The sequence below is a fragment of the Mytilus edulis genome, chromosome 9 (genome assembly GCF_963676685.1).
Source record: "Mytilus edulis chromosome 9, xbMytEdul2.2, whole genome shotgun sequence".
Taxonomy (NCBI): domain Eukaryota; kingdom Metazoa; phylum Mollusca; class Bivalvia; order Mytilida; family Mytilidae; genus Mytilus; species Mytilus edulis.
Window position 1 is genome coordinate 41,277,298 of NC_092352.1, and position 22,360 is coordinate 41,299,657.

The 22,360-nt window shown below is 33.2% G+C and overlaps 1 protein-coding gene across 2 annotated transcripts; it reads left to right on the plus strand.

Annotated features, from left to right (window-relative positions):
- LOC139488341 (adenosine deaminase 2-like) lies at positions 1-21,897 on the plus strand. 2 transcript variants are annotated; one of them, XM_071273872.1, is made up of 4 exons: positions 1-153; positions 14,511-14,712; positions 19,111-19,288; positions 20,203-21,897. In XM_071273872.1, the coding sequence occupies exons 2-4, from the start codon at positions 14,551-14,553 to the stop codon at positions 21,786-21,788; spliced, it is 1,926 nt and encodes a 641-aa protein (XP_071129973.1). In that variant the 5' UTR covers positions 1-153; positions 14,511-14,550; the 3' UTR covers positions 21,789-21,897. The 2 variants fall into 2 exon arrangements, with proteins under 2 accessions (XP_071129973.1, XP_071129972.1); XM_071273871.1 differs by lacking the exon at positions 1-153 and adding an exon at positions 3,382-3,511.
- Positions 21,898-22,360: the final 463 nt, after the last annotated feature.

Below are 22,360 nucleotides of genomic sequence, written 5' to 3' on the forward strand. Positions count from 1 at the left end.
ACATCTGCAGTATGACGTTATTCAATAGTGTATATATTGTATAATAAATAGTAGAGAAAAATCAAGTTTAATACAGAAAAAGAATTTAATCAATTTTAAGCCATCGTAATTTATTTTGTTTGCAAAGTACAAAACTGTCTGGATCGAAAGAAGGTAAGACCAATTTTATTTCTTTATTCATTTACGAGGTACAAAGTCGAGAGTGGTAGAAACCTAGTGGAAATTATATATATATGTGTATTGTCATTTGGTGTTTTTAGATATAACTTAAATGAATTTAAAATTGGGAATGTGTCAAAGCGACAACAATCCGACCATAGAGCAGACAACTGCCGAAGGCCACCAATTGGTCTTCAAGTTAGCGATAAACCCCCGCAACCGGAGGCCGTTAGTTTTTTAGTTTGATTTGTTTTACATTGTCTTATCGGGGCCTCTTATAGCTGACTATGCGGTATGGGCTTTGCTCATTGTTGAAGGCCGTACGGTGACCTATAGTTGTTAATGTCTGTGTCATTTTGGTCTTTTGTGGATAGTTGTCTCATTGGCAATCATACCACATCTTCTTTTTTTATATAAGACTAACAAAGTCCAGAGGCTCCTGACCTGGAACAGGCGCAAAATTGCGGCGGGGTTAAACATGTTTCTGAGATTGATCTTTTTGGAAAGAAGCGCCGGTTGCAAACCTTTGATTGATTGTTTGTATGTTGCTTACAATCCACTGTGTAAAGATGTCATGCATTTTCAGGAAGGGCAAAACTTTTATTCTGTCTGTAAGATTTATGTAAAATTTATCCACATGTCTACCGTTAAAGATCGTGATAACTATGTTGATCCTTACATGTTTCTGCTTGGCTGCGGTCTCGTTGGTATCTTGATGTATCCATATCTCCTTTTAACTCAAATTTGGCAAACCATTGTAGTTCATTATCAATATATCTATATAATTATATTTAAAACCGTACCAAAAAGAAGGACATTAAAAATCTAATTTATCAAAACATATTTAGAACTGACATAGTCCGAAAGACCAACCACCAACTTATTACACAATTTATACAATGGATTATCACACGTTTTTACATCTTTGCTAGCCAAGGGTTACGATTCACTCCCCTCCTCTCCACCCTTGACGGATTAAGAGAGAATACCGATCCACGAGATCATGATATGCATTGGTTTCAGTGGTAACTGTCTGCATCCAATTATTATATAACATGATTACGTGTAAACGAAGAAAACATAGGTAAACAATTGCCATGTGCTGAATGTGCGACGAGTCTTTACCCCCAAAAGATATTTAGTGACAATTTAAATGATCTCAATCGACTAATTGAAGTTCCAGTGTATGTTTCTTGCACAAATACTGGAATGTCAACGTATATTTTCGTTTCCTGATTCACCAAGTTTGTAAACTCTAGACGCTTTAATGTTTTCACCTCCGCACTGAAGAATGTTTAAGTGCTGTCATTGGTCAAGAAAATGTACTCGGAATGGGCGAGACTTTAACAGATAGCTGGTGCAACATTGTTAATTTTACTGTTGGCTTAATTGGCCAATGGTGGGAAGGAGGGTATGGATCGTAACCCTTGGCTAGCGAAGATGACATTTTTACACCTAACTCATCAGACAAACTATTAGTTGAAATCATCCCTTCTTAAATTTTAAGGACGCCATCACGAGTTGGTTGACCGTTATGGAATAACCGTTTCACAGATGATATCGGTAACCGTTTCACAGATGATATCGGTAACCGTTTCACAGATGATATCGGGTATGTTCCTTACGTCGTAACTACAATCCCCTTCCCTATTCATGAATGAGACGTAACGAATAAGACTATTCACTGGGTAATAACATGAGCAACACGACGGGTGCCCCATGTGGAGCAAAATGTGCTTGTCCTTCCGGAGCACCTGAGATCACCCCCAGTTTTTGGTGGGGTTCGTGTTACTTAGTCTTTAGTTTTCTGGGTTGTGTCTTGTGTACTATAATTTGTCTGTTTGTCCATTTATAGCCATGGCTTTGTTAGTTTATTTCCGATATATATGCGTTTGACTGTCATTCTGGTATCTTTCATCCCTCTTTCATTTTTGTTATATTGTGTATACATTTTTTAGCAAAGTTCTTTTTGAAAAAGTTAACAGACAACGACGGAAATAGGGGTAAAATGCATTTTTTGTCAAGTATTTTTTGAATCGTTATAAATTAAAAAAAAAAATCTGGAAGGAATAATGTTGAAAAAAATGAGCTCCATCAATTGCCTGTATACGTCAAATTCTTATAGGAGTTATTGACCATAAATGACAATTTTTTACATTTTTTTTTTTCATTTTTGTCTTTTATCATGAAGACTATGATATTTAGAGAGAATCTTTTTTCCCCTTATGCCTTATATGATATAAATTATAACAGATATAAACACTTTAAATTAAAAATATGATCAGCATGATAAGCTCTTTTAAAAAGACAAATTTTTGTTAGATTGTTTTCAACCTATGAGTTTGAATATCACTTTGGTATATTGTATCATTTTTACTTTGAATACTCATAGAAAATCAAATTTTTTTTTCAACGATATAATTTTGTTTGAACAGTTCAAAATTGCAACAAATGTAATGAAAAATCTGAATGAATTTTCATCAATATTGCTTCAGTTTATATGAACAATTACACGAAGTCTCCTTGGTATTAAAATGGGATAATGATTGAAGGAAAAAATGTGTTTCATATCAGTAGTTAAAATAATGTCAAATACTATATCATAAGGGGTTTTAAGCAGACTACATTTGTATCCTGAAAACAAGGCTAGAATTTTTGACGTCACTGAAGAATGGGATAGAAATTTTACCATGCGGTTTTTTGTGCTGGGATCCTTTAAGATGCAGAGAGAGTGTGTCATTCTTTCTACGTAAGGCATCGTATTGAACTTTTTAGTTTTATTGAATGTGCTGCGTGCTTTACTTACCGCCCCGCACAGCGCATCCAACTGAATTATGAAATTATTGAGCAGATGTTCGAAGTTTGGCAAACTCCTGGTTACAATTTTTCTGTTGAATTTTGGAGTTTTAACAACGCAATTTCAAACTTTCCATGTGATCTTGAAAATTGTGGTAAACGTTATTGAATAACACGATGAGCAATTTTTGATAATAATTTTATATCAATAACTAAATAAAGCAGCTACATGTAATTAATGCAAGATTAGCATCATGAATTTTCCTTATTGATAATTTTTTTACACGATTTTTGTCTGTATAATACGTTCAAGCTGCTATTATAAACAGATACAGTATATTGACTCGAGACAGTTTGTTTAAACATAGTATTTAAGAGTGAGATGTTTTTTAACTTTGATAACCTCCGTAAAAGTTCATCTGAAGTAAAATTGTCGATTTAGTCACAGTTTGTTTAAACATATAAATAGTGTCGAAAGTTAATTTAGAGTATAATATTATTAAGACGATCAACGCACTGCTCTGTGGAATAAATTAGACAGGGATACAGAAGCAAAGTAAGACAGTTTATAACTTCAATTTGTTCAATTTGCTAGTTTTACTAATGTTGTAATCATTCATGGTGAATATTTTTTGTAAAATGATTTAACCAGGTCCAAAATATCAATCTTGAAAAAAATATTCCATAATATTGTTATTTGATATTCCAACACTACGTATTGACGAAAAAAGAATTAGGGAGATATGGTAAGATTTCAAATAATAAAGTTATGACGTTTTTGATTTTTTGCGAACGTAATCTATGTATTATATATTTTATGTGAATAATCCAGTGATTTCGTTACCACAAATTACATATTAAAACCTTCACTAAATTATTCCATAAATATAAAGATTTGGTTACGAAGTTTGGTTGTACCTGTAAAAAACTTATTTCAAACGGGATAGCACAATCCAAGTCCTGATTTTTGCAGAATTGTTGTTTACCGTGCCCCGAAATTTAAAAATGAATCTGGTAAACTTATCGATCCTGTAAATATACTTATTCTAAAAGATTATCAATTCAACACTGTAATTAAATCATTGAATATTGTTTTTATTGGTATTGACTTTATTATCAGTAAATTAAAACTAACCAAAATATAATTGCTATATACATATACACAGTCATGGATCTACAATCTGTCAATACCTGTATCCTGGCATTGCACAGGGTCATGTTTTTCTCTGGCCGAAGCATTGGCTACATACATTTTTGTATGTGGGACTATAATGTATGCTTCAAAGTAATTGGATGACAGACTGTACCTTAATTCACTGTAAATTCATTCGTGACCCGTTTCCAGTGTTTATATTTCAGTGTAAAACAGATAACGGTGACCTAAGATTAACATTTAGGTTTCAAACATAGTTTCATTGCAATGTTTAAGTGATAAACAGACAGTACATCACTCCGCTCGTATTTAAATGTATATTACGTATTCTCGTAAACTAATTTGGATCAATATTGGATCACTCAGTTTTAGTAGTTTTTTTAAACGTTTTTTTTTTCAAAACAGTTATATTGTGTTGTAAGAATTTATTATTTTCTTATTTTCTGTAAATGTGATCATACATTTTGTAGTAAACTTCTATATGTGATAGAATGTGATTTTTAAAATTATATCAAAGTTTGTTTCAAATTAGTATACAGCGTGTAATAAATAGTAATTAGTAACTAGTAACTTCGAAAATTGGGAGTATACTGGTAAACGTCTGTATGTCAGTCTGTCTGCACCATAAAAATTTGATGTTAATTGCTTAACAATCCGGGTATCAAGTTTGATGTGAACATTTTTAACTGCGTGGTGCATTGTTCATCTTCTTTCTGTGTACCGAATCTTTTTTTATTCTTGCACACAATGATCATGTAATAAAAACAAAATTCTCAGGTGCTACAAAAGAAAAGTAAAATCACAAAAATACTGAACTCAGAAGATAATCAAATCGGAAAGTCCCTAATCATATGTCAAAATCAAATGACAAAACACATCAAAAACGAATGGACAAGAACTGTCATATTCCTGACTTGGTCAAATGTAGAAAATGGTGGATTAAACCTGGTTTTATAGCGCCAAACCTCTCACTTTGTACGACAGTGAAAGATGGCTTTCTAAAAAAATTGAAAGCAACCTTAATATATATTTGATGTAAGCATGTTTGTCTAGTGATGCATTTTGATATGACAAAGTTTACGTAACCTGATATTTGGGCTAACTACCACATTAGAGATTGGACAAGGGTCAACGTCTTAATCATATAGATGTCAATTAAATAAAATATCCTGACTTTTTAACTTTAATCATAAAGTGGATAAATTAATCAATAAACTTTAATATTACATCCTTTATTTCTCTCGCCTACAAACAGAGAATCAGAACAAGATTCAAAAAATACTTACGCGTATTTATAAGCAGCTCCTAAAAATATGATAGATATCAGATAATTAAGTGCCTGTCACATAAGAGAGTCTGGACAGATGGGTCCTGCTTTTCTGTATTCTTCAATTTTGGGGAGGATTTTTCTGTATTCTTTATTTTGTTTTGTCCATAATTTTCGATTCTTAATATTCCAGAATCTCACTTATTCTGTACTTCATGCCCATTATTCCCTATTCTGTGAGCTTCTCTGTGAGTTCGTTTACTTTTAACATTCAAGCAAGTATCAAAATAAGAAGGTTGGTCAAGAAAGGAACACAAAAAATAAAGCCCCCCAGCTAATTGGTAAGTTTTCTTTATAAGTATAGAATAAACGAGTTTGAAGATTTAAAAAAACATGTTTTCCAGTGAAGTGTATTTTATTCATATTCACAAATAAAATCGTGATATAGACTAAATAAACTATAGGCAAAATTTGAAATATACTAGTCAACAAAAGAAACGATACACGACTGTGAAATAAAATTTATCAAAAAGTTTTAAATATAAAAAAAAAATGAGATACACTATTTTAAAAAGCTTTCATTTGCAAAGTATTCACATGTGATAATGAAAATCAAAACTTGTCGGAAAGCATCTAAATTCAGTGTAAACGATCGTAGGGTGCAAATTAGTTTTGCGGAAAGTTGAATAAAAAATCGACACATAATTTTCTAAGTTCTAAATAAAATTTCAAATTTGTTTAAAAATATTCAATATGCTAATCTAGTAATTTTCATGTTGTAAGTAATGGGTTAAAATATTATTTTTTTCAAATTTTTGGGAAAAAAAGAGTTTTTTGAAATCTCAAAAAATGCAAATTTTTTTTTTTTTATTTTCGTCTCAAATCAATGCTTTAGATATGAAAACAACACACAGTAAATTTGGAACCTTTCGGATAAGTTTTTAGATTGTTACCGCTTTTTGAATATCACTTTACACATACTGTCTATGGTAAATCAGTTGATAATGTATACATTTTAACGATTTTTCGTGGGGACAAACTTTGCTTAACGAAGAAACTGTATGATTTTTAAAAACAACTTGATGGCAAACACTGTCTTGACCTTTAAATAAGAGGGTGGCATCATTATTTGGAACTTCTTTTTTTTTTAATTTTCGTTTTATGTAACTTTTGTAAAAAACAAAAAATCGCGAAAAAAAACGTCACGAAAGGAAAAAATTTTTTTTTTTTAAAGGATTTATATTTCCATAATGATTTTAAAAGTATTACTACCTTCATAATTGGTCCATTTAATGGAAAACTTTATCTTTAATTTGAAAAAAAGTCTTGTATCGTTTCTTTTGTTGACCAGTATAGTATTAAAGGTAAATGATTTAATTAGCACGTAAGGAAAATAAAAATACTGCCAGAACCTTTTTGACGTGTAATAAAATCTTCGAAGTTTTTGTAGAAGGGGAGCTGTTTAAATTAATATGTGCCGCTTTGATGGGAGGGCGATATTCAAATATACATGTATAAATATATATAAAAAAACACCAAAAAAAAACGGCAATGCAATAGGTAGATCTTGAAAGGTAGGGGATGGGATAAAGATATTGTTTTACTTTTGAATTGTAGAGCCCAAAATAAAATCTGTTGACGCCGTGAAATAAAACGATTGGCAATATTCGATTTTGCCTTGTAAAATACACACACAAAAATGTCATGGGAAATGTATGTTACATTGGAATGAATGGTGGCTCACGTATTTCATCTACATTTCTAAAATACTAGTATATGAAACAACAGTAGAGACAGATCTGTAATTTGTTTCTTTTTTTTAAATTCTTAAATACCTAGCCACCTCTACTCTGTGCAGTGGCGGATACAAAAATGTTCATAAGAGGGGGACGTTCCAGTCATGTTTCAGTGAATCCATATATAATCATTCGGGGGGGGGGCAAAAAGTGTTTCTTACTGACTTTTTTTTCAAAGTTCATCACATTTTCTTTGTGAAACAGTTTTTTCGATACGTTAATCAGTTAAAAATGTTGCATCTCCATATTGCCAAGACTGAGGAATAAAAAACTGAATCAACCCATTATAGTACTGCAAACAGGAAAACGTGAACGTGCTGCAACCAGATAATTTGACGTCAGAAACTCGTCTTACTGACCTCCCGACAATGATACCGGTAGAAGGGATTTGTTGAAGACCATCAATGACCAGATCAACATGTAGTGACAATATGTAACGTCAAAATATTTTGATTACGCAACGTCATTTGCGAGACAGACCTTCGGCCGCAACTGCTAATCAAATTGCTAAATGCCATTTTGCACAGATTTATGCCATAAATGTTTCCCATTAACTGAACTGCCAAAGAATCGACTACAGAAAAACATTTAAAGCCTTAAAGTTTCAACCGCATAATTGCCAAAACCCATTGAAATGGGTGGAACAACGGTAAAATCAGAAGGTGAAAAAACAGAACCCAAAACGTGCCGAACAGAATTGGTTGACCTTCCTGATAATCATTTTGGCGTTTGTTACAGGCAGTCATTGGTTTTGATGGTTACACGTTCATTGGTAGGAGTAAAACCAGGGTTTCAGTGTATACCACAATATTTGAACGTTGAAAATGACGTGATTAATTCAACTTTCGACATGGCATTTTTTTAAAACATTGAAGTAATGAAAGAACTCTCTGCTCATAAGTTTGTTTACAAAATAATGAATATTTGAAAATGGGAATTACAAAGAATAATCTAGTGTTGCGTTTCTAAAGTTTGTCAGTATATACAATCTAGCTTTAAAATATAAAAATAATGAAATTTGACGCGAGATGATATTCTTTCAGTTTCTGCATTATACATTTAAAAGAAGAAAGAAAAAATCACCCCGAACACGCTTTGAATAATAGGTGTGCCTGACTTTACACTCGAATCCTGAAGTTATATTTTGTTTTGATTAATTTCTTTAAAAATCATTCTTCGGTACTTTAATGTTCTGTACATTGAATAGGCATATAGAGAAAACCAAGCATATATGACACAATTTTCCTTTTTGATTTAATCAATACGTGATTGATAGATTCGCCGGGTCAGAAAAAAAGATACTCATTTTAACTGTATCGTGCGTATATGAATACTTTGATACGTATACGTATCTAAATACTTCAGTTCTGCAACACCTCTATTAGAGCATTTGCATTAATCAAGTATTTGCTGGCGTATCCGTATCGACGTATCGTATAACACGTATATGAGGAAAGGATAAATTAAATCAAGTTGGTCCCGATGAAGATATTTTATAATGCATAAAATACAAAAATAAGAAGAATCAATCATATATAAAAAGTCACATACATATAATACTAATAAACCCAATATGAAATTAAATAAACAAATTGGTTCTTCTGGCCGCAAGAGCTGCACACAAACAAACAACCCTACTTAGAGTATCCCTATGATGTCTGTACAAAGTTCCAACAACTTTAAAAAGTTTGAGTAACCGAATAACATGCTCTACATATACACGATACTTTCTCACTAAAGTTAAAATGTCTTAAACTTCGTCTACGGGCAAATGGACGTCGATTGATTTGAGCTGAAGTAAATGGTGTAATCAGGGGATGTCTCGATGGATATATGCAGTCGTCAAGTAAAAAACAGTGTAGCGGAATAGGGAGCTGTCCATTTTCGGAAATCTCCGACATCAGAGCAAACGATTGAGCATCGTTGGTATGTCCTAAAAATCCTGACTCTACATGTCGTATTCGCAATTCATTGTCAATAACAACTTGTGTTTGTATACAATGAAAGCGACGATGACCACTGGAGTACATCTGTTACATTTCGTTGTTCGGGCGATATATTTCGTGAGAGGTTCCATTTATACAACCTACGACCTCGGGAATATGTCTCCATCTGCCCCGCATACCCAACCATTCCTCGTTGCTTGGCCAAGTAATAGTATGGCATAAATGGGCCGCAAGTAATTGCCAGCTTGCGTGAACAATGCGTGATGTTTGGGAAATGCTTAAGTTAAAGATCAGAGAAAGTTGGTTCATCAATGGGTTTGATTTCAGCCACATAAATGTCATAAACAACTGATTTCGGCGATCAATCCGGGAGGGTCTTTGTCGGGAACTAGGAACCATATTCTGATAAAATGAGTGATAAATATCTTAAAATGTATCTGGTGTTTCTCCTGTCAAATTACAAAATTGGCGACGTCGCAGGATTAATGATCCAAACACATTTCTCCCCTGGCGGTGTGGAGATGGGGGATCATCCCAAAATAATATATTTCTAGATTTGTCATGGAACGTTCAGGTGGAGCGGTAATCATCGAAAACAATTCATTCAAATGATATCTACATCAATAGGCGCTGAAAAGTTTCGGAGGATTTCAAGGATTTGCATAACGAAGTCCATACCGTCATCATTTCTAGAAGAAGAACGAAGAAGGAACCAAAATATAACAAATACCATTCTACGTTGATCCTAAAATAATAAGGAAAATGTAAATACACATTATAAAGTAGTCTATAAAACACACACATAGCTTTTATGTTCTTAATATCTCTGATCAAAATATATTTTTATTCGCAGTTGTTAAAACAAATGGGGCATTAAATTGAGCGTTTTGATACTTTTTTTCTGAATCGAGTACACCCATCATTCTTAAATATGACATACGAGGCTCTGAATGTTAACTGTGTCTGATTGTTTGAGTTGATCAATTTATATTGAAGAAGTTATAAAAATCCGAGTTTATAATAAAAAAATTTTTTTACTAGCGATATATACTCCAAATTTTTTTTCGGAAGAAAAGATCCTTGATTGATGGTAGTGTTTGACAAAAGTTAGAAACTGTCCTCGTCCACCCATTTTACACGTATCCGCGTACGTATCAGAAACTGTCACAACGAGTGCACCTTACAGACGTAGACAACTTGAAAAATGTCGAATAAAGATATGCGTATGTATTTTATGTATTAACTGTACTTTATTTACGATTTTTATGTATTATATGTATTATACTTAACAATATAAAAGTTAAAAGTACTTACCTTAATTGGTGCTGAATACAGTTTCAAGTGAAGAAAAGGTGTGCTGGACTTGATTGATACTCTCAGTCCAATTCAGGGGCGTGTTTTATTGGTCTCTTCTGTACATCTCCAGAATGTCTTCTGGTGAAGAGTTCAAAAAAATTAATCTGGACCTCTTCTGGAGATATTCTACGGAAGATCAATAAAATAAAAAAATTTAATTGCCGTCGAATACAGCAGGTTCTTGTTATGTTGGATGAATTAAATTAAGTTTACGATTTTTTTAAGAAAATTAAGATACGTCCAGTAGACATGACTGTAAAATTGTGCTCGATCTGTTCGTTACAATTTTCTTTATGCTTTTCTTCAATTCAATGTTGCTAAACAAATCAGGCTTTATCCCCCACTATTTGATTTTTAAGAACAATCTTATCCTGCACAAGAATTCGTTAATATTTGTCTGGAATATGACTCGGATCAATTTACAAAAAGGACATCTTAGTCTAACTATTTATTTTTTAAAGTAACCGAACTGGATTATTTTTGTATAAAGCAAAGCTTTCAGGAAGTTCTCAAAATCATTTTTTTCTGGTGGTCCTTGAAGAAAATCTCCTCAGGTCCTAACTATTATTTCTAATGCAAAATTTCGATGGTCAAAACCTTCGGACTACCACTTTTCAAATGCTTTCATTATATATCGATCCATATGTTAGTATGCAACGTAAACCAGACGTTTCCTATACTTTTCTTTTTAATAAATTTTAACAGTTGGTCGTGTACTGATTGATACTTCAGTCTGGGAGAACAAGATTTATTTCAGAACTAGTTGCAACTAGCTTTGAACAAACTTCCAGTAATTGCAAATACTCTTTGTTCGATGTTTTGAGTCTATAGTCTTAATGTTAGTTGGCCGGTTTCTTTTGAGTATCTCGTACCGATCTTTTCAGTTAATCAAATTGCAACTAATTTGCACAGGTTGTTCTTATATTGTACTGCTACACTACTGTTTCAGCTTCGAGGAGGATCGAGCGCTCACAAACTAGTTGTTGTACTGTTAAATCACTGTCCCTGGATAGGAAATGGTTGGGATCCCGCTACTATGTTTAATCCCGCCACATTCTGTATGTATGTGCCTGTCCCAAGTCAGTAGCCTGTAAGTCAGTGACTTACAGGCTACTGACTTGGGACAGGAACTCGGTGGTTGCCGTTTGTTGCTGTGTTACTTCTTTGTTTTTCGTTCACTTTATTTTATACATTAATTAGGCCGTTAGTTTTCTCCTTTGAATTGTTTTACATTTGTGATTTCGGGGCCTTTTATAGCTCACTATGTGGTATTGGCTTTGCTTATTGTTAAAAGCCGTATGGTCAGGTGACCTATGGCTGTTAATTTTTGTATCATTTGGTCTCTTGTGAAGAGTTGTCTCATTGGCAATCATACCACATCTTCGTTTTTATATAATCAACTTCTGCCATATTCTTTATGAACCTGTCCCAAGTCAGGAGCATGTAGTTTAGTGTTTGTCGTTGGTTCATGTCTCAACTCATATTTGGTATTTTTCAAATTGTTTTGTTTTGTATAATTAGGCCGTATTAGTTTTATCGTTTGAATTGTTTCACACTTTCATGGCGTTTTATAAACGGCTTTACAGTATCGGTTTTTTTTTTTTATTGTTGAAGTCCTTATGGTTTCCTATTATTGCTTTCATCCACTACTTCATATTATGATAGTTGCGTCATCAGCAATCAGATCACATCTCTTCGTTTTTATATTATATACCCGACTTTTTCTCTCGTGTTTTCCTGAACATGCATGAAATATTTGTCACTGGGCGTTAAAAATTAGCATCAATTTTGTGTTAAATAAGAAAAAACCATCTGATATTTATTTATTTGTTGGGATGGGGGACGGGAGATTTTCGTTTATGAATATGGTTGCCTGGTAAGAGCAAAACAAAAATAGGCATGATTAGTGACAAATTAAAATGAATAATGATGTCCTCTTTCCTTCTTCATTCCTCATCTATTGATTTAAACTGACTACTAACCCAATCATGAGTATTGAAATTAGCGTTAATCACTAATGAAAATATAATAAAGAAAATGTAAAAAATTAAAAGTTCAATAAAATTGTAAAGTTTAATAAATAAAAGAAAAATTGAAATGAACTAGCAACCTCAATCAGGCATGCGCCGGAAAGTAATCTTCAAAATGTTGATGGTTTTCTGTACCTAAAGAAGAATCAAAATCCCGTCTCTAGAATTTCAAAGAGTTGTCCCTTAACTGTTACTGTCCGTGTAGTTCTTATATTCATCCTGCTTATCGTCCTACAGATATGTCCTACTAAGGCTGTCATACCATAAAACGTTTATAACAAAGCTCACATTCTAGTATATCTTCATTAATTAATTTATGAATGTCATTTAGACTAAACGACGCCATGTTTGTTTTGTGCCTCTGCTGTCTAAACCACCTATTTAAAAAGAAGAGGTGGAAGAGAGCCAGAAGATCTTCCCAATGCAAAAAAATAGAAATGGACCTCTTCTGGCTCACTACCGAAGAACAAAAAAACACGCCCCAGTTGTCGAGGTGGACAACCCCAACCCCTTTTTCCGGCAACTTGTATTTCATTTTTATTTTTATTTTGTAAAACACGATAAAAAAAAACATCTACTGTCTCTATCGTCTCTCATTATCGAGGAATTAAAAATGACTCCACAAATTAATCATATTGTTTAAAAGGGAGCGAGTTGCATTTTTCTAAAAACCCTGATCTTCGAAATAGCATACAGGGGGCGGAAGCATGATTTCTTTTTAAAGGTGCGCGCTCATGGAAAATATACATGTTGGATAAAGCAAATTAGAAAGATAATAAAACGAGAAAAAAACTAAAAAAATAATGATTAAATGCTTTCTGATAGGGAAAGCGAGGGCGCAAAATATGAAGAATTTGGTAAAAGTATACTTAATTCCAAAAAAAAATGTGTAGAATATACAAATGATGTTCTAGAATAGCCACTTTTTTTTTAAAGATAAAGCGTACAAAAATGAAGTCCTACATACCCCAATCAATACCCTTGTGTCGAAATAACTTTAAATAGCTGGAATTTAGAGTTAACACGTACAGGAACAGATTAAAATATTAACTGGGGTAGTAAAGCAAAAAACATAACTTGTGTAGCAATCAGTGGTGGATTCAGATTTTTTTTTACATGGGAGGTAGGTACTAGGGATAGTCTCGCTTAATTTTACGATATTATAAGCAGTTTGAAAATGGGGCCCGGACCATAAAATTCCATGAGAATTTTAAATAAATCGTAGATAAGGGGGACAGAGCCCTTTGTGTCCACTCTTCACTCGCCTCTGGCAATAAACACACTTTTATTTACACAAAATGTTCCTGTAAATTTTTGTAAGCAAGGTGTGCTCGATTTGATCCTTTCATATTTGTATAGGAAAAAGATATACTTATCACACACGGCTATTTAATACGAAGCATGTATGTTCCAGGTCTAATAAAAACAATACATATTTAGTGTTTTAACTATATATCAACAACATTTGGTTCATATTTTACATATGTTTAGTTTTAATTGAGGTCGGGACTAAACATTATTTTATACAAATCTGCCCGATACGTATACGTCGATCCGTGCACGTATCCATAAACGTGAATAATGCAAATACTCTAATTAAAAGGTATTTAACTTATAAAAAGGGTAATCAACTTATTATTATTATTATTTTGAAAATACAATTTAATTATGTATTGACAAATATTAAATTAAACATCTGTGCATTTTCCTATAATCAAACAAAACTGTTTTTATAATTTATTATATTACATTATATATGCACATATCATTTTTCACGTACACATGCAAGATTTCTTGTCCTTTGTGTTCATTGGGTTACGTTTACTTTTTTTTTCTTAATTTACATCAGCTCTAAGGTTTTTAGCCGAAACTAAAAATTGTTTAAAATTCACAAATTGTTTTCTTCTAACTACATATATATGTATGTGGGAAAAATAAAGGCATGCTGCAGTGGTCAGATTCATATTTCATAAACTGTTTGTCAATTTAAGTCCACCTTTTTAACAGGTGCTCTGAAGCGTGTATTCTGAAACCTCTACAACCGAGAATGGTAGATGTTGCTTGGACAGTGGTAATAGCTAGTGTTTTGACTCTGACTTTGGCACAGACCAATGATATCAACAAGTTTGAATACAACTACTCGTTGATGCGAAATACACTTCAAGAAGGAGAAGATAACTTAGCTGGATATAAGCAAGTCTATACAGAGGTATGTATTATTAATTACATAGTGTGCTAGTGACCTTATACGGTATAAATGGGGTCACTAAATTCCATATGGGGTGAGAGCGAAGCTCGAATCCCTATATGGAATTTATTGACCCCATATATTCCGTATTAGGTCACTAGCACACTATGTAACGAATTTATCTTACCAACTATCTTTACGTGTGAAATATCGACCTATAAAAATAAGCAAGTCTTCAATACTGTAAGCATTAAAAAACTACTTCCATTGATCTTACAAAAACAGATACCAACAATAACAACTTGTTAGGTTTACGTTTAGATGTGTTTTCTTAATTATTTATATCTGAATCATCAATTTCTTCGTCTGTTGAAACCTTTACGTTTTTTTTTATCAGTACCGTTTTGTTTTTATATTATTCTGTTCGTTTTAATTGTTAAACATTTGTTCTTCCGATGATGAATATTTGAGGATTTGAGTACTCATAAAAAAGAAGATGTGATATGATTGCCAATGAGACAACTATCCACAAAAGACCAAAATGACACAGACATTAACAACTATAGGTCACCGTACGGCCTTCAACAATGAGCAAAGCCAATACCGCATAGTCAGATATAATAGGCCCCGATAAGACAATGTAAAACAATTCAAACGAGAAAACTAACGGCCTCATTTATGTAAACAAATGAACGAAAAACCAATATGTAACACATAAACAAACGACAACCACTGAATTACAGGCTCCTGACTTGGGACAGGCACATACATAAATAATGTGGCGGGGTTAAACATGTTAGTTATTCTTCTTGTCGTTTTTATATTCGTCACTGATGAATTCATTCACAACTTAACTATGCTACAAACAAGTTATTTCTTTTTAATAAATAACATGGGGCCTGGTGGCCGTGTGGTTTATATAAAAAGAAGATATGGTATGATTGCCAATGAGACAACTCTCCGCAAGAGACCAAATGGCACAGAAATTACAACTATAGGTCACCATACAGCCTTTAACAATGAGCATATATGTTCATCTGCAGTGACCACTAGCCCACGAACGCTGAGAATGTGAGCTCGTGTCAAGGTGCAACATGCCAATTTTCTTACCGAAGGTCGGTGGATCGCTCATTCTACTGCGGCTCTATCTTTCACTTAAAATCAAACTAAGTTTGTTTCAAGTGGTGGTAAACACCAACAACCAATCAATCTATTTGTATTATCAAATATGAATTGATTTTCATTAATATTTAAGTTTGTCACTCAAAATATAAAATTACATACAACGGTAATTTATCATTTACGGTTATGTCATTTTCACATGATATAACGTAAGTTACAGGAATAAGGTTTGTATATTTTTCATTTTACACGACGATTAATAGGACTTAGATTTCATAGTACAATTACCTTTGTTTGAAACCTTGTTGCATTCTTTTCTCAGAATTCGTGTGAAAATAAAAAGATAATGATATATGATCTTCACCTTTAAAATGTGTTTGATAGACATGTTTTTATCAATTACAGTTATTAAGATATGGACAGGTGCACGTTTTAACAATGAAATTAAAGGGGATTATGAATCGGGACAAGGGTTTCTTTTGTTTACATTTAATAAAGTTTACAAATTTTGTCAATCCTGGTATCTATGGAATATAACGGGACGTAACTCCACTACTAACCGTGTATGAGATAAGCCCCGCCTCCCTACTAACCTAAAATCAAATATATACGGTCTCCACGAGGGCGCTTTTAACCAATCACATTCCTAGAAATGTATAGGAGGTAAGATAAAAATAAATACACACTACTGAATATTAGTTGCGGACCCAGGATTTTGAAAAGGGGTGTTGGGGGTCTGAAACTTTGCAATGTTTAGAGTGAAACTGGTAAAAATCTTTTATCGACCATAAATGTAGCTCCAAATCGGTGCATTACGTTTGGGCGCAATACCATTACATTTGCGCGCAGCTTTAAATTACATTTGCACGTATTTATTTGACAGGTAAATTCGCAAAACTACTTATTTATTTATTATTTTTATTAAATTTTTTCCAAGTACAAGTACCCCTTCCGTTATTCCTCTGCTCACCAACGAGGAGATGGAAGTGGGATTTCGTGCATGATAAGTCGTTTTATTATGCACAAGCACTGTTTTAATACTAGAAATATAAACAGATAAAATATATGTGCTCAAAATATTTGAAGCCAATTGCTTTGAGAAATGAAAGTCTGTTTTAAACTTCTTAATTTTGGTATTTTCTGAATAAATGGTGTCCGAGCACCCGAGCCTGCTCCATAAATCCGTCTCTTTATAATTATTCATTTTACCACAGTTTATATTCGTAATTGTGTTCAACTGTATTAAGTATTAAGTGCTTAGAAAGTTCAATATTGCGACTTTCTATAAATTTCTAGAAAATCTTCATTAGATATGCTATAAATTAAACAATATCACATGTAAGACATTAATTTGAGGAAGAATTGTACAGGAGCCATCTTATATCAGCAAGAAGTTGTGAAGTAATACTTTAGTATCAACAACTGTATATTTGAAAGTTAATTGAAAAAAATATCACAAATTTAGTATTATTCTATATTCAATTATATTGGCTAGCTGTTGGTTGCTTAAAGTGCAGCTGCATATGAATCGGCGTTTTCAGTGTCAGGAACTATGTGAATATACAAGTATGAAGCTGAGAAACTTGGGAAGGGCGAGGTTCTACCGAGCCCTTCCCAAGTTTGGCGCCGAGTACAAAAAAGTTTATATTTTTGTGACATTGACCTGATATTGTTTTTATACTGCAACTTAAATTAATTCATAGATAGCTTTTTAAATCGCAACACAAATGTCAAATTTATTTTCATCCCTTAATGAACCCCTGACTGTGGAGAAAGTGTTCCATGATGAAATTGACATTATACAAAATATAGCTATGTTACTATATTTAGGAAATAAACAAAACTTCTTGCAGTATAAATAGACAATAACTGTTTAGTGTCTTTAAATATCAGCTGTATTTGTACGAAGCTAGGAAACAAGGTGTATGCGAGCTTTTAGCGAGCTACTACACCTGTTTCGAGCCGAGTACAAATACAGCTGATATTTAAAGACACTAATCAGTTATTGTCTTTATCCTGCAATTAATTCTGTATATTGTTTGTGTTTTGAAAGACACAAAAACTCACATATTTAGCATTTATTTTCGATTTGCAATCCCTTCAGGCCCGCGTAGTAATATCAAAATCAAACATTACGCTGAAGACGGGTTCACAAAAAAAGAATCTCCAATGGTCAACAATAATACATCGCTCAAGGTGAATAATTATTTATTTCAACATAACAACTAATTTCAACAGTAAAAACAAATAACAAAACATTGTCAAATTTGAAACAGAAGTGTACGAGTTGTCCTACGCTTCAGACTTGACATTCACTAAACATGCATGCTGAAATTGACATGGTTGATTTTGTAACACAATCATACACATTCAAGTTTTGAAATCGACAATTGTCATCGTCATTGGAATGCAACTGGAATACACATTCTGAGGTCACACAGGTTCAAACAATACTCAGTCCGGCAGTGGGCGGAGCTTTAAAGCGATATCTGTATAGTATACGGATACAGCATAGCGATATCTGTAGGGCTGTATCTGTATAGTAGGACACCCAATTGCAGGATAAATAGACAATAATAGTGCATTGACTTGACATATCAACGATATAAGGATGAGGCTTAGAAACGGGGAAATGCGAGGCTGTGCCGAGCTATTTTCCCGTTTCGAGCCGAATCCTTATATATCGTTGATATGTCAAGTCAATGCACTATTATTGTCTTTATACTGCAATCTAAAACAACATTTTCTATATATATATGGTTGTTTAATGCGTTAAGGTTATTTATTTGACTTAAATATTGGGGAAAATCCCCTTTAAAAAGGCCTCATATCATGGTCGCGGAGAAATATACAACACAATGAAATGTACATATTTACCTGTTGAAACTCACACTCGATGGTGAACGAAATCGTTTTGGTATGGACTTAAATATCAACCATAAGCACGAAACATAATGATTTATATGTTGCAAACAAAAAATATTGACAAATGAAATATGCTTTTTCCAATAATTGCAAAAGAAACAAGGTTGAGTCGATCCACGTATCGTGGAAACAAGAACAGGTTGAAGAGGTCGTATGAATAATTAAATATTATTTCGGCATTTTCTATTTAAATATTCATGAGGAAAAGTGATATCGGGTCAGTGACTGTATATGACATAAAAATATACAGTCAACGCATTTTGACTGCTCAAATAGAACGAGTGCAGTATAAAACTTTTTATTTGTATGTTGAGGAAACTACAACTTATATTTATGACTGGTTTTAAAATATAAGTTAAATGTATTTTATAGAATGAACAGATTGTGTATAGTTACCTTGAGTACTTGAAATGGAAAGAATTTCAAAGAACGCGTGATGATTTTCCGCCAGCAAGACCACTTAAACTTCATATAGACGACATCAAAATGTCAGAAGTATACAAGCTGCTTAAAAAATTTCCAAAAGGCGGAAATATCCATTTGCACCATAGTGAGTTTTGCTATTGTTTCTTCTTTAAAATCAAAATGTGTGTCAAGAAGTTATAAACTTACTCAAATGTTGCTTTAGATTTACAATAGTCTTTGAAAGAGAGGGGAGAAATATTCCACAGGGACAGTTAAACTCATAAGTCAAAATAAATTGACAACGCCTTGGTTATAAATCAAAGAAAACGACCCGACAAAGATATAGAATACTGTATATATATATGAAATAACGGTTCTGTAATGTTTAAGTTGACTGATTATACTTTGTATTGCCAGGAAACAACAAAATACTTTAGTTCATATACACCTTATCGCTATTTAGTCCATTCCGGGAAAAACAGTCATTTATACAACTTCCTGTTTGGGTCACCGGCCGAAAAATGAAGGTCATCAGTAGTGAGCTGAGGGAGAAAAAACTTAAGAAAGTGATTGTCAAGAAACTTTGATATAGTATGATCCACTTTTTTCGAAATTAAAATTGAAGTAAAAAAATATTTTGTTTGAAGTATTTACGGTAGTTTAAACAGGTCTCATTAAAAAGTATCATGCATGGTGAATTGTTTAAACAGGGTCCAGGATAGCTTCAACTGGATGAAAAAGTTGTGTAATTTTAGAACTTATCCGGAATGGAATAAATAGCGATTAGGTGTATTGCAAATAAAGTACCATCCCTCTTTTGCGCAATTTGCATCCCTGAACCCACGATGAGAGTGAAGGTTTATATTCATGTTATATTCGCTCTATGTTCCTTATACACAAATAGTAGTTGCTTCCTTATATTATCAGCTATATCAAAATATTTTTGCAAAACGTTTTACAATTTTCAATGATTTATGATTGTTCATAACAATTATTGATAAAATGATACAATATTTAACTAAAATGTATCTTATACTTTTTTTATATATCTACTTGCAGATCACGTAGTCACCAAGCAAAAAATGCTTGAGTTGATATTTTCCAGTTTTTTATACGACCATTTATATGTCAAAGCTAGTGCACCTGGTATGTGGAATCTGGACTTTTTCTTGAATCGTCCTCAAGGATGGAACAAAGTCAAAGACAATCCTTCATATTCCAAAGATATTCTGGTAAAACATGCGACACTCCTTGGTGTAATTGACATGAAAGCAACCAATAACCCAACAAACAGTGACCTACGATGGGAAGAAATGAACCCTTTGTTTGATGTTTTGGGATCCAACATTATCAATCATGCAAATTTTTCAAAGGTTTACATGAACGCGTTACTTCAACAAGCAATGGATGAAAATGTTCAGTATTTAGAAACTAAGTCGTCATCGTCTAATAAATTGTACGTGCTAGATCCAGACAGAAGCTATTTGGGACAAAATGGAAAACGCTTCATTGACAATGACTTAGGTGAGCTGGAATTACAATTTACAAGTGAGGTTGTCCAAAAGTTCAAACAAAATAATCCAAACTTCATCGGATACAAAAGAATCATTAATTCTTATCGTGGTGGAGATGAACAATATATTTTGAAAAATGCTAACAAAGCGCTGACCTTATTCGAAAAGTATCCTGATTTGGTATCGGGATTTGACCTTGTGGCTGAGGAAGATAAAGGGTATTCCCTTTTATTCTACCTTGACGATTTTGCGAAGATGGCAGCTCAAAATGTCTCGTTACCATACTTTTTTCATACCGGAGAAACTAACTGGCCTGACGATCTTCTTTCTTCACCACATAACGACGACCCTGTCCCGACAATGGGCAATGTTTACGACGCAATTCTTCTTGGCGCCAAACGAGTAGGTCATGGGCTAGGTTATGTTAAACATCCTTATCTGATGGAAGTTTTGAAAAAGAAGAACATTGCAATAGAAGTTAATCCAGTTAGTAACAAAATGTTAGGTTACGTTGCAGATCAGAGACATCATCCGGCCATCACTTATCTTCGTTATGGAATACCTATTGTTTTGGGTTCCGACGATCCTGCTACATTTGGCTATGACGAATTTACAGTCGACTGGTATGAGGCTTTCATGAGTTGGGGACTTAATCTAGCCGATTTGCGACATCTAGCTTTCAATTCCTTACGTTATAGTTCTCTCTCTAGTTCAGAAAAGAATATTGCTTACAAAAAATGGACACTATCATATGACAATTTCATCCTCAATACTAAGACAGTTGCATGTAAACAGATATTTCAAAACACTTCTCCACACATTTCTAGAATTTTTCCACAGGAAGGCGACATGAAAGGTGGAACAAAAATCCAGGTATTTGGAAGAAACTTTCACATTGCTATATGCAAGAAAATAATATGTAAATTTGGCGATGTAACAACAACTGGGACATTTGTATATAGCCATAGAATTACGTGCAACTCTCCAGACCTGTCTCATGGCAATACGATACATTCACGCGTTGTTCCGTTGACCATCTCGCTCGACGGTGGTTTAACGTACATACAGAACACATTTACTTTTACGTATTTACAAAACAATCACTTACCAATTCCGGATATTATTGGATAATGAAAATTTGCTTTCCTACATAAAAAGAAAACAGTCAAATGTAACTAAATCAATTTGATGTTGGGTGTGTACTATTGTATACTTTAGTCTTAATGCATTGATTGTTTTATTAGTTGTTTTGTTTTTTTTTAACTAGCTTAGCCTTTCAGTAACTGTGAGTAGTCTCAGATTTATACTTGGTGACTTTTTTTATGTTTGGATGTACAAGTACTCGGCAACTTCCACTCTATGTTTTTGTTATGTGTATTTCTATTTGTATCCATCTGATGAGTTTAGTCTTTTTTCAACTGATTTTTACATCGACTGACCGTGGGGGCATTTCGGTGCATTGATGCCACATACATTTCTACTCACAATACTTTCGTTTTTGACTGATACTGTGGCTTCATTATAATTCGTTGAATACCAATTTTCGTAGGTTTCGTGAGTCAAGGTGAACCACGAAATTAATTGATCAACGAATGACAAATTTACTTTAGGTGTCTATGCAAACTTCGAGAAAAACCACGAAATTTAATATCCACAAATATGTAAGTTTCCCTTATTCCACGAAAATTGGTACCCACGAAAAT